We start from the raw sequence: 12,004 nt of genomic DNA, 5'->3' as shown, positions 1-12,004 counted from the left end.
ACTGAAAGGTCAGGGTTCGCCGAAATGTATTCTGGATTAATTGTTAAGTGTTATGTTGATCAGGGCATTGCTTATGTTCGTTATTGATTATTGATTTGATTAAATTGACTGATCTCGGGTGAAGAGAGTCCCACTTAGCCAAAAGATTCATCGGCCTAAAGAGCGTCCAAGTACAGGTAAATTACTAATACGGAACGCTCTATCACCTGCTCCTTGTGAAAGGGTGAAATAACATCAATCACAGTGCATTTAGTGGGCTGACGTACTGTCCCATGCTGCATACTGTAGTAGCCAGAGAAAATGTGAATTAGTGAACAGAGCAGGCTGAAAATCATTAGCAGTACGTACATTATCCATACAATTTTAATAAAAGCGAAAGGTCTTGGCTAACCACAGACCTCAAATCTACATTACTGTGGCACTGATCAATGCAATAAGTGAAAACGAATGTGCCTTTCTGTGTTTTTTGTCAAGAAAACGTGCCTGGATTTTGAAAAGAAAAAGCATCACGGTACAAAGAAACATACACAAAGGTGATATTTAGACACATGCAAAAATACTTACAGCTGCAAGCCACTGACAAAGGTCCCAAACAAACCCACCATTCCCAGGAACTCTTCTCTGCTCAAGTTCTTTACAATGTACTCTTCGCATACATTAGACACGGCATACAGGCAGGCACCGAGCAAGACGAGGCCATCACCAATCAGCATGTCGCTTGCTACAAAAGAAAAAATCCACACAAATGCGTCAATGCAAAATACATGTTTTTAACCTAACTAAAACCTTTATGCGGGATTTCATGTATTACGTAAAAAAGGACTACGTATCAACAAACTCTTACAACTAGATTATGGGTCTGACGGTTAAATATGGAGCTGCTCATAGATTTATGATTTACATTCATTGTATTCATTAAGGTTTGCATTGGAAGTGCGCCAATGCCTGTGAAGTGCTTGTGTGCAAATGACTTCCACAATTTTTGTCCATAGGCATCTTAAAGAGCCTCAAGGTATCTCCAGATCTGATGAAGTGCAAATGTATGCATTCTCTGTAAGGCTGGGGAACACTACGAACTTACTATAGAACATATCTTTGTGAATCTAGCCCTACAAAGATAATACATTGATTTGGGAACTTAACATAACTGCATTTTAGAAACAAGTCTTTGCTTCTTCAATGTAGTTTTGCGTTACAGACAAGTGTTACGTTTTGTGCGCTGAGTAGATCTTCCCTTTCCCATCAGATGGGTGAAATCAAGCATGAGAGCTCCACTGCAAACATCTCGAAACTCGTGTGCCTCCTATGTGCAGGGGCCTGGCTAAGTACTGTAGACGGCAATTTGTAATTACTGTTGCCATAATCATTACATTTATTTTGCATTTGCCATTTATTACTTAATTTTAAGACGCATTCCTGCAGGCAAACACACTTTGCAACTCTGCACCCGGGCATCTGTTTCTGCCGCTCTTGCCTCAGTTTCCTTGCAGGTGTCCCTTCTGCCCCCTTCACAGCTCAAAGCTTCGACCAGCCCCTCAATGGAGTCACTGTCCTAGTCGAGGTCACAAGAGCATTTCCCTCGCTGCCCTTCCTCCCTTGACCTCTACTTAATTCCTCCTCTAATGGCATTCAGTCTGGGAGTCAATGTGAAGGGGGGAGAGGTAAAAAAAAGTCTTCTTGTTAGGGACCGGTGGCCCCTAGGGTCAAAACCCCTACACAAAACCCCTCATATAATACCTACAATATCATCTGCAAGGTGGTCTTAACTTCTCATGGGCGCACCCACAAACCTTTCAATATAATGTCTGTGGTTATGCTATCTTACGGCTAACCAGCACTTCCTCTCAAAGGATGACTGTTAGAAATGGGGTCTCTAGTTGGCAGTCGGTTTGCACCATGTCCAAGTGGGGACCCTCACTCTAGTCAGGATAAGGGAGATCCCCCCTCAGATAACCCCTGCTCACCCACTTGGTAGCTTGACACGAGCAGACAGGCTTATCTCAGAAGCAATGTGTAAAGCATTTGCACATAGCACACAGTAACACAGTGAAAACACTACAAATGGACACAACACACAAGTTTTAGAAAAATAGCCAATATTTATCTATATAAAACAAGACCGAATACGATAAAAATCCAACAAATAGTAATAAAATATGAATTCTGCAACATTTACTCACGGCGTCGAGATCAATAAAACCAACAGTTCAGGCTGGCTGCAGTGTCGCGGGCTAGCTACGGTGTCGGGAAGACCCGCAAACAGTACCTTTGGAATTGTAGGGCGTTGTGATCCTCGCGGAGAGCTCCGGAGAGTGGTGTCGCGGTGACGGTTCCGGAGTCGGTGTGGGAGTCATTGGGCCCTTGAAGTCAGAGACGTTGCAGATCTAACTCCAGGCTGATGAAGTCAGGAGCGCTGGTGTGGATGGCGTCGGGCTGCAGTGAGAAGCAGGACGATGTGACATGAGGTGCCCACAGGTCACAGTGCAGGCAGCGGCTCGGTGACGGCGTCCATCGGCGTCGGTCAAGACTAAGGCTGCGGTGTGAAGCGGTGGGTGTGACGTGCGTTTGTCACCAGGTCACAGTGCAAGCAGCTGCATCGTCATTGCTGAAGCTCTGTCACTGGTAGGCCCAAGCTGCCGGTGCGGGATGGGGCTTTGTGACCCTCACAAGTTGTGTCCATAGGCCACGGTGCAGGCAGGGATGCTTGGTGACCACAATTGGAGTCGATGGTGCTTGCGTCGGTGGACCGGGGCTGCGGTGCGGTATGGGACGGTGCTACGTGTATCTCACGAGCTATGTCCACAGGCCACGGTGCAGGCAGCAGTGCCGGTGTCAACAGGAGCAGTGTAGTTGGGAAGCGCCCAGGCTGCAGTGTGAGCAAGACGATGCTGGAGTGAGGGGTCCACAGGTTGCAGAGAGAGCAGCAGCTCGTTGAGGTCGTCTGATGACGGTGTCGGTGAGACCAGGGTTGCGGTGCAGTGCGGTGGCGGCAGGTCTTGGTGGAGACCAGCAGCGTTGGGGTGGTTTCTCCTCTTGACCAGCACAAAACACACAGTTCCCAGTGCTGCAGGTTGAGGAAACTGAAGTCTTTGGTGTCCCTGAGACTTCCAACAGGAGGCAAGTTCTACACCAAGCCCTTGGAGAACTTTCTCAAGCAGGACACACATCAAAGTTCACCCTTTGCACTGTTTTCAGGCAAAAGCAGCAACTGCAGGCCAGTCCAGCAAAGCAACACAGCAAAAGGACAGTACTCCTCCTTCAGCTCTTCTCCAGGCAGAGTTTCCTCTTTATTCCAGATAGATTCTAAAAGTCTGGGGTTTTGGGTCCAATATCTATACCCCTTTCTGCCTTTGAAGTTGGCAAACTTCAAAGCAAAGTCTCAAGTGTTTGCAAGATTCTTCCTTGTCCAGGCCAGGCCCCAGACACACACCTGGGGGTGGGAGGCTGCACTGTGTGAGGGCAGGCACAGTCCTTTCAGGTGTAAGTGACCACTCCTCCCTCCACTCCAGCTCAGATATATCATCAGGATACGCAGGCTACTCCCCAACTCCCTTTGTGTTACAGTCTAGAGAAGAGGTGTAAACAGCCCAACTGTCAAACTGACCCAGACGGCGAAGCCACAAACAGGCAGAGTCACAGAATGGTTTAAGCAAGGAAATGCCTACTTTCTAAAAGTGGCATTTTCAAACTCACAATCTAAAAACCAACTTCACTAAAAGATGTATTCTAAAATTGTGAGTGCAGAGATCCCATACTCCATTTTTCTATCTGCCCTCAAAGGGAATCTGCGCTTTAAAGTTATTTAAAATCAGCCCCCATGTTAACCTGTGAGGGAGATAGGTCTTGCAACAGTGAAACCTGAATTTGGCAGTATTTCAATGTTAGGAGATGTAAAACACACCTACCTTTTAAATACACTGCTCCCTGTCCAGGGAGCTACCTAGAGCCTACCTTAGGGGTGCCTTACATGTACCAAAAGGGAAGGTTCAGGCCTGGCAAGTGGGTACACTTGCCTGGTTGAATTGGCAGTTTAAAACTGCACACACAGACACTGCAGTGGCAGTTCTGAGCCATGTTTACAGGGCTACTAATGTGAGTGGCACAACCACTGCTGCAGGCCACTAGTAGCATTTGATTTACAGGCCCTGGGCACCTATAGTGCAATTTTCTAGGGATTTTCTAGTAAATCAAATATGCCATTGCCAGGTTGAATTGGCAGTTTAAAACTGCACACACAGACACTGCAGTGGCAGGTCTGAGCCATGTTTACAGGGCTACTAATGTGAGTGGCACAACCACTGCTGCAGGCCACTAGTAGCATTTGATTTACAGGGCCTGGGCACCTACAGTGCAATTTTGCCACTCGTCACTAGTAAATCAAATATGCCAATCAGGAATAAAACAATCAACAATACAATTTATACAGAAAGCATATGCATTTTAGCACTGATTAGCAGTGGTAAAGTGCCCAGAGTGCTAAAGCCAACAAACACTGGTCAGAAAAATTAAGAGGAAGGAGGCAAAAAGACTGGGGATGATCCTGCAAAAAGGCTAGGTGCAACAATGACAGTCTAGCTCTTTCTCTAACTGGATCCCAATATATCCCACGCATGTAGGCTGCACTTTCACCTATTTTGAAGGTCCCCACAAGTCACGTGGCTGACTACTTAAAAGTGCACCAAGTTAAGTACTGTTACAATTATCTTGTTTTTCCAGTTTAAGAATCCCCCCTTCTTAAATTATATATGTTGATTATTCAGAATGCACTTACTGCAATGATATCATCAAATATGCTTGAATATATTCATAGTATTTCGTCTGAAAATTGTTTTTGAGTTACGAACAAGTTTATATGGAAGTTAATATTTTTGATTTATTGTTATTTTTTAAAGGTAATAACTTCACAAAATGAAAACAAGTGTAAGCGCAGTAAGGCCTTTTCTGACAATAATTTATTCTAAAAGGTTCAACACCAACCAGCTTATCTATATACGTTAAAAACAGTAATGGATGAGAGAGGAACTTCGTTCCAGAAGACTGAGACAGGCCATGCAGATTTGTATTACCTACTTTTGCAAAAGGTCAATGGGAGGCATCTTTAGTCTCTGCTTGCTGGGCTTATCTGCCTGCCTTCCACTGCTGATGAGAACAGCAAACAATGCTAATATACTAAACTCAGAGCTGACCACCATGGGACACAACTCAGTGTTACCAAAAATATATTCCAGCCTGGTGTGCATCTGGTGATCCGGGGCATAGTATGAGTATTCCAAGTCTGCAGGGTGCCCCAACTACCATATGTGATGCAACTGCACTGTCTCTGTCCAGGGTCTAAAGTGATCAGTTGCGTGAATACCCTGTGTCCCGGGGAGGGTGGTACAGAGCAATCAACATCTGTGCAGTGTATGTAGTAGTTAAAGTCTCCACCCCAGAACACTGGAGCTTGAGGGTCTTTGAGCATGGTCGGCCAAACAGGGTGCCAAGAAACTCCACTTGAAGATTATTGGGGGCATACAGGGACACCACTGACAGGGGACAGCAATCTAGTACCCCCTCCAGCATTAAATACCAGCACTCCATGTGTATTTTCACTCGACTGTGCACAAAGGTTACCCCTGGGGCTATCCAGATGAGGACTTCTCTGTCGTAAGCAGAGTAACCAGTCCCAAACCCCTGCCTAGTCCAGCGCCTAGACACCTTCTCCAGTTCCCTCTGCATGAGATGTCATTCCTGGATTCATGCAGTATGGATATGCTTACATCTGAGGTATTCATACACCCAGTGTTGTCTCACGGGCATTGCCATACCCCTAATGTTCCAGGTAAGCAAGTTGTATGTTGTGGCCATAGTATATAAGGTCAGTATTAAGGTCAAGCACCTGCAAATCAGTGCACAAAGTTCCTCCCTACCAGCCTCCCCCCTCCGCCAATGTTGCACCACCCCATCAGAACATAAACCTATATCTGCAACAAAACAATAGCTCCCAATCCTTTGGCTTGGACACTAACATCCATCGTGCAACAACACCCTATTTACAGCGTCAACCGGCAAATTCTTGACCTAGTGCCAATAGTGTCCTTACGGACGTCTGTGATACAGCAAGCCAAGAGAGACGCCCTGAGTCCAAAGTCCCCAGCTGGGCCACATTGAGCCCAAAGTCAGAGTTCGACTTCTGGTGCAGTGTATCCCATACTCTAAAAAACAACTGGGGACCACAAGACCTCTGAGTCATGTTCAATAAGGTAGCCTCCCTCAGCACTCAACACTGCACCATCATCATTGTTCTGGTTTTCCCAGGTTGTTCACCTCAGAGGCCACCAAGTCAGGGACCCCCTGCCGTGACTCTAGATCCATGTCTGTGGCCAGGAACTGATACCTGTTTGCACTATGCATTGAGACCTCCCCCACCAACTGCTATCGCGTCGTAGCTGCCTGTTCTGCCTGGTAGGGCAAGAATGTGGCCTTACCCCAGGTTCTGCCCAGTAGCTCATTCTCTCTGGTAGGTCACCCGTCCCCTTGGAAAACAACCATGTCCAGGTCTCATTCGGCAAAGAGAAGAAGTGAGTCCCATCTGCTTCTACCACTCCGAGCCTCGTTGGGAAGAGCAGTGGTAGGACAAGCCTGTGTTGCGGAGCTATGCCTTGACAGCCATGAAAGTGTTGCGCCATTTCTGGACCTCTGCTGTGTAGTCTGGAAAGGCAGTTATAGCATTTCCATTGTTGTCCCAAGGGCCCTTCGCTCGAAACATCTGTAGTAGGAGGGCCGGCCCGGGATCCTATGCGCCCATTCAATGGAGAAAAATGTCCAGATACGGACCGCCAGGACCGTGGAAGTCAGCCACTCTTCTTAGAAGAGTTCCATACTGGGGCCTTCAGGTCAGGAAGGACTCCACTCTGTCCGTTTGGCGTGGTCCGCTCACAGCAGGCCAGTCTCCACCTGCATTGCTCCTAGTTGAGCCTCCAGTGCAGTCACTGAGTCATGAATAACCTGCAGGATCTTGTCGAACATCCGTGTGTGCGTCTGCAGAGTGGTTTCTAGCTGGTGGCTCGGATCCATTTCTGCAGGGAGAGCCGCCAACATATCCAGAATGGTTTTATGGAGCAGAGTTTGGGTGTCTTTGGTTGGACCATGCCCAGTCAGGAGCTGCTCGCCATGACACAGTGCAGCAACCACAAAGATATGGGTGGGGGAGCCAGTAGACACTTCAAGGATCAGCAGCAGCCTCCAGTCATCACACACAAACTCACTAAGGCAGCACGCCACTGTCACACAAATCCAGCCCCTAGAAATGCGGTCCAAGGGGGAGCTCACTGGGACCAGCGGGCATCCCAGCACACCGCTGCGTGCTCATTCCCTTTTCCCTGCCAGCTAACATCAGGGGCCACCAGAGCCTACTGACCAGCCATCTCTCTACCACAACAGGTCTCTAAGGTCTAGTTCAGCATCCCTCACTTACCGCAAGCTGAGGAGTGCCAGGAGAAGAGGAAACTAAAGAGAGGAGGGGAGTGTACGTGATGAGGAAAGCCTCTCAGTCTTTATCCTTCAGGCGCACCTCAACTGCCTGGGCTGTGCGTACTCCTCCACCAGCAGACCAGAATACTCAGTGGGTGCCGCAGGGCCTTCGACGCAGGCTTCCCGTCCTGCTCAAGTGTTGGAGCCATATTGGTCTCAGTGCGGTTACCGTCAGTCCAGCGGAGTCCGCTGCCAGCACAGCCCATTCAATGGGCCCTCCACAGCATGGCAGCTGTCTCCACTCTTCACTGCAGTTCAGCGCTACATGGGGCTAGGGCCATCGCACCACTAGTGCTCTGCCGCAGTCCTCGCACAAGCAAGATAGTAGCGGGTCCTCTACCAGGCTTGCCCCTTCGGGGAAGGAGAGTCTCTATCCTCTATCGGAGCAACCGGCACCTGCACAGTGCTGCTTGCCGGAGAGCCACACAGGTCAGGCCCCAAAGCTCCTTGAGCTCAGTCCGCAGCAGCGCATCATGAGATCACAGCCCTCGGCCAGGTCAATCCACCTCAGACAGCCGCTACCCTCCGAGGGTGGGCCTCCGTAAACTAGGATAAACGTAGATGGGCCTGGGCCCAAGCAGACCTTCACGGCAAAGCAACCTTGCTAGGCTACATCTTGGCCATGTCCCCTTATTCATAACAGGTATGTGGGCATGAACCATCTTTGAAACTCAAAGATGGCTTTCTTTTTAGTTCTGAGGTTAGCTTAGTAAACCAAAGAGATGAGGGTGGGATTAATATAAAATTACATAACCAATATATTGCAATATTTTTATTGCTCTCGTTTCTGTAATGTAGGTAAAATTCTGTTTGTTTCCATTATTATAGTTTTAAGTCACATTCTATGCACTAGGATAGGATTTTGATTTCAAAATAAATCTTTAAAATATATCCATTATTTCCTAGTGCTGAGTGTCTCTCTCTATTATGAAAAATGGTTTAGATTCCACTAATCATTCCTGTGATATTTCATAGAATTGATTGTTAACTGAAATGCATCTCACTCATATACTGCTCAGTGGGTTTTGAGGTGGTTGCAGGCCAACTAGCTTTCTGTCGTGTGTTGGCTCACTGACAAATTCCTTAGTTCCAGGGAGTCTAGAAAGCATATTTCCGGGCTGTGTTCTGGAAGATCCAGAAAACAAAATCAGTGCCTTTGACACTCCTTGGTGGATACCTCATGTGATATAACTTAGTCATTTAATAATTCCTCAAGAGACTGATCTATAGCTCCAGCTTACAGCTAGTTAGAACAATATGATGCTAAAGTCCACTAACTTCAGGCTATAATGTTAGTGTCTGGTAGACAGTTTCTCCACCTATTGCTCATGTTCCATTTAGCGCCCAACGTCGTGAGTACTATGCTGCTACATTCAACTGCAACATGTCGGCAGCACATGTCCAGACCTCACAACACTAAAATACACTAAGCATATGTCATTCTCATTCAGTCTTCCATTATTGCCTCTTGATCTGGGATCTCCACGATACTGTTCTGCGCACATTTTGGTGGATTTTAAGTTCTCTACACCACCTTCATCAGGCCCTATGAACCAAAGATTATTTTCCATTATTGCAATAATTAAAGAAATATGCACCATTGGATTTCAACATTCAATACAACGCCCAAAGGGTTCATCAAAGGGACAAAAGACAACAATACATTTTCAGAAATTGGAACATAAGTGTGCTGTTTGAGTTTGCACCTTGCTTGATAAACTTCAACAGCAGGCAACCCGGTTTCTGATTAGCCTTTTTGTAGTAGCAACTACATGGAGGCTGCTTCTACGTTCATAGATTATCGCCATGGTAATCCACGCTTACACATATATCGCAGTTGAACTGGAATACTTTCAGTGACATTGTCCTATAGTATTGCTGAACTTATAGAAATGCTTAACGTCCTATTTTACATCACAATCAACACTGTCTCATCTCTGTAACTTAGCAATTTCGCTCTCTCCTTAAAACTTGGGAGATATACAAATAATATTCACATGAAAGGGGCAAAACGGCTTCTCACCCCCTGGAAAGGTTTTTGAGCGTATATGAGACAAGCAAGGGTCTGATAGTGCATACATACTCCATTCTACTGGAACGGAGAGACCACATCCGTTAGGGTTACCATTAAAAAAGAGGGCCAGAGAACTGGGCAGAGGTATCGCTGAGGAAGAATGGAAGCTAATTTGAATACACATACCGAAAACTTTAAGAACTTTAGAACACAGGGAATCAACCTAAAAGCTCATGAGGCTAGGACAGATCTATCCTGACACCACATGGGTATGCGGTAGATGAGATCAGGCAGAGGTCATACTGATACACAAACGATGGCAGTACACGCATACTCAGACCTTCTGTGGGAGATGAGTAGTAATGTGGAGAAGACTTCAGGAACTCGGTTAGAGAGGCGGTCGGATTATCCTGCTGAATTAGAAGGGAATAGGCTGTCGAGGTGGTAAAAGCGGATGGACCCTTCTGCTGCTCCATATATTGGGACCATCCAAGGTGCTAACTGCCACAAGCTGGAGCAAGGAGGAGGCCCGACAGCGCACAGAGGCTTCGCCGCTTCTGGCAGCCACTGGCATTTGAAAAACTCATTCCAGGATCCGCACCAACAAAGCAGGCGCTTTGGTAATATATGGGGTTTATTCATATTTCACTTACACCCCTGAGACAATTGTGTGATTACTTGCACAGACTGTGAGTGGTTCCGATGTTCAGAAGCCAGTGAGTGTTCTTGAACCGCCAATGAATAATGCTAGTGACGTGATGGACTTGGGATGCACTTAAATATGATAGGAAGGGATGAACAGAGGGTTGTACTCAGATGGAGCCTGCAGGGGGGCACCCCAGGGGAGTTTAGTGCTGTGCACACTAGAAATCGGTTTTGTGGATTTGAATACTGCACCAAGGGGTGACATGCAAGGAGAGTACATTAGATATAATTGGGAAGTGAAATTCTTAATGACTTGATGGATATTTTAATCAGAAGCAAATCCACTAGTGTCGTTGTTTCTGCTGAACCCTAGCCGTAAATAAAATCAAAATGTTTTCAGTAAAAAAATAGGATTGAAATCTTGATTGACATAATAAGGGAATACTTTTGTCAAGTTGGTCGGGTGACGGTTGGTGTCCCATTTTTAACCAGGAAGGTGTACTAGTTGGATGTCATAAATAAAAGACAGATCGAAGCAGAGTCCATTCGTATACTGCATGCCAGACCAAGAGACTAGGCCAGCTGGAGTTGTAGATGACCTTCCTCAACCTGTCGTAAATGACTAGCATCAATGCAACACCCATCCTCCGGAGAACACTTGACTAGGCACTTCATGAACAATCCTACTGCTGCATTCAATGTTACTGGAGTACATGGTATCAGTTTTGTTCCTCCCGGATTGCATCATCATTTGATGTCAGGATGTGTTGAATGGGTAGGAAACAAACCTTTCCATTGCTATCACTGACTGGGCAAATATTTCAGCTGATGAAGATGGAAGTGTGCTTGTATCAAGCATCATTACTGTAGGCATGCCAAAGGTATCGAAGTTGACTCCTTTGTAGATGATGATACTGGTACATGCCTCTGAAAACATCTGATTTGAAGATCTTACTAAGGCAGTTGCCTGTACCCTTTGACTCTAAATGGCCTTTGGCCTCTCCCACCTCTGTGGTCAGGCAGGTCTAGGCAAGGCTCAGAAGACAGATGCAGCAGAGGGAACTAGCCCTAGCAGCATCATTTAAAGGACTTCCATTAAGAGCCCCTGCAAACTGTTTTGGAGATGTGCTGTGTGAAAATTTGTTGAAGGTAGAAGTAACCCAAATATTGGTGGAAAATAAATCAAATTGTGAAATGTCATAACTAAACAAATCTCATGTCTTGACAGGATGTGCTTTGTTTAAGCCGAAAGTGAGCCCAGAACAACCCGCTAAGTGATTCATGGCTCTCTATTAACCTGTTGTAACATCTAGTTAATTACACTAAGGCCCAAATTACGAGAATGAGAGGACAGAAATTGAAGATGGGGCTGGTAACCATGTGATTGGCCCCATTGGGAAGGATGTGGTCCATCAAGTTACCACAGACTGCTAGTGTTTCTCCTAGAGATTCCGGCTGCTTGAGTGCAAGGGAGAGTGAGAAATTAGTGGAGGCATTGGACCTGGAATTACTGATCGCCCGGGAACTCCTCGTTACTTCACAAATTCTCAATCCCTTGTACATCCAGGCTGAACTCTTGCGGTGCAGAACAAACACCTCAGTGTCCCTGTCAGTGTGACCCGAGGCCAGATTTCTCACCTGCCACTACAGTGGAAAGCAAGTGCTTTCTCAATCTAAACAGTGAAGAGGTTCTACCTCATCACCTCGCTCAACACTTGCCAGCCCAAGCTTGCTCCACACCCCCTAGAATGCACACCCAATCAGCTAAACAGCACCAGTGGCTTCATCTTTACACAATCCGCAATGGCATCAAGACCTCTCATCGGGGGCGTT

The 12,004-nt window shown here is 46.5% G+C and overlaps 1 protein-coding gene across 3 annotated transcripts in view; it reads right to left on the bottom strand.

Moving 5' to 3' along the window:
* Positions 1-12,004, bottom strand: part of SLC35F2 (solute carrier family 35 member F2) — a 336,025-nt gene that overhangs the window by 71,007 nt on the left and 253,014 nt on the right. For all 3 annotated transcript variants that reach the window (XM_069202328.1, XM_069202329.1, XM_069202330.1), the window contains exon 5: positions 565-721. In XM_069202328.1, coding sequence (XP_069058429.1) covers positions 565-721 — 157 coding nt within the window. The remainder of the gene's footprint in view (positions 1-564; positions 722-12,004) is intronic.

The sequence above is a fragment of the Pleurodeles waltl genome, chromosome 8 (genome assembly GCF_031143425.1).
Source record: "Pleurodeles waltl isolate 20211129_DDA chromosome 8, aPleWal1.hap1.20221129, whole genome shotgun sequence".
Lineage (NCBI taxonomy): Eukaryota > Metazoa > Chordata > Amphibia > Caudata > Salamandridae > Pleurodeles > Pleurodeles waltl.
The sequence above is the reverse complement of the archived record's forward strand: the minus strand, read 5'-3'. Positions and strand labels throughout refer to the sequence as shown.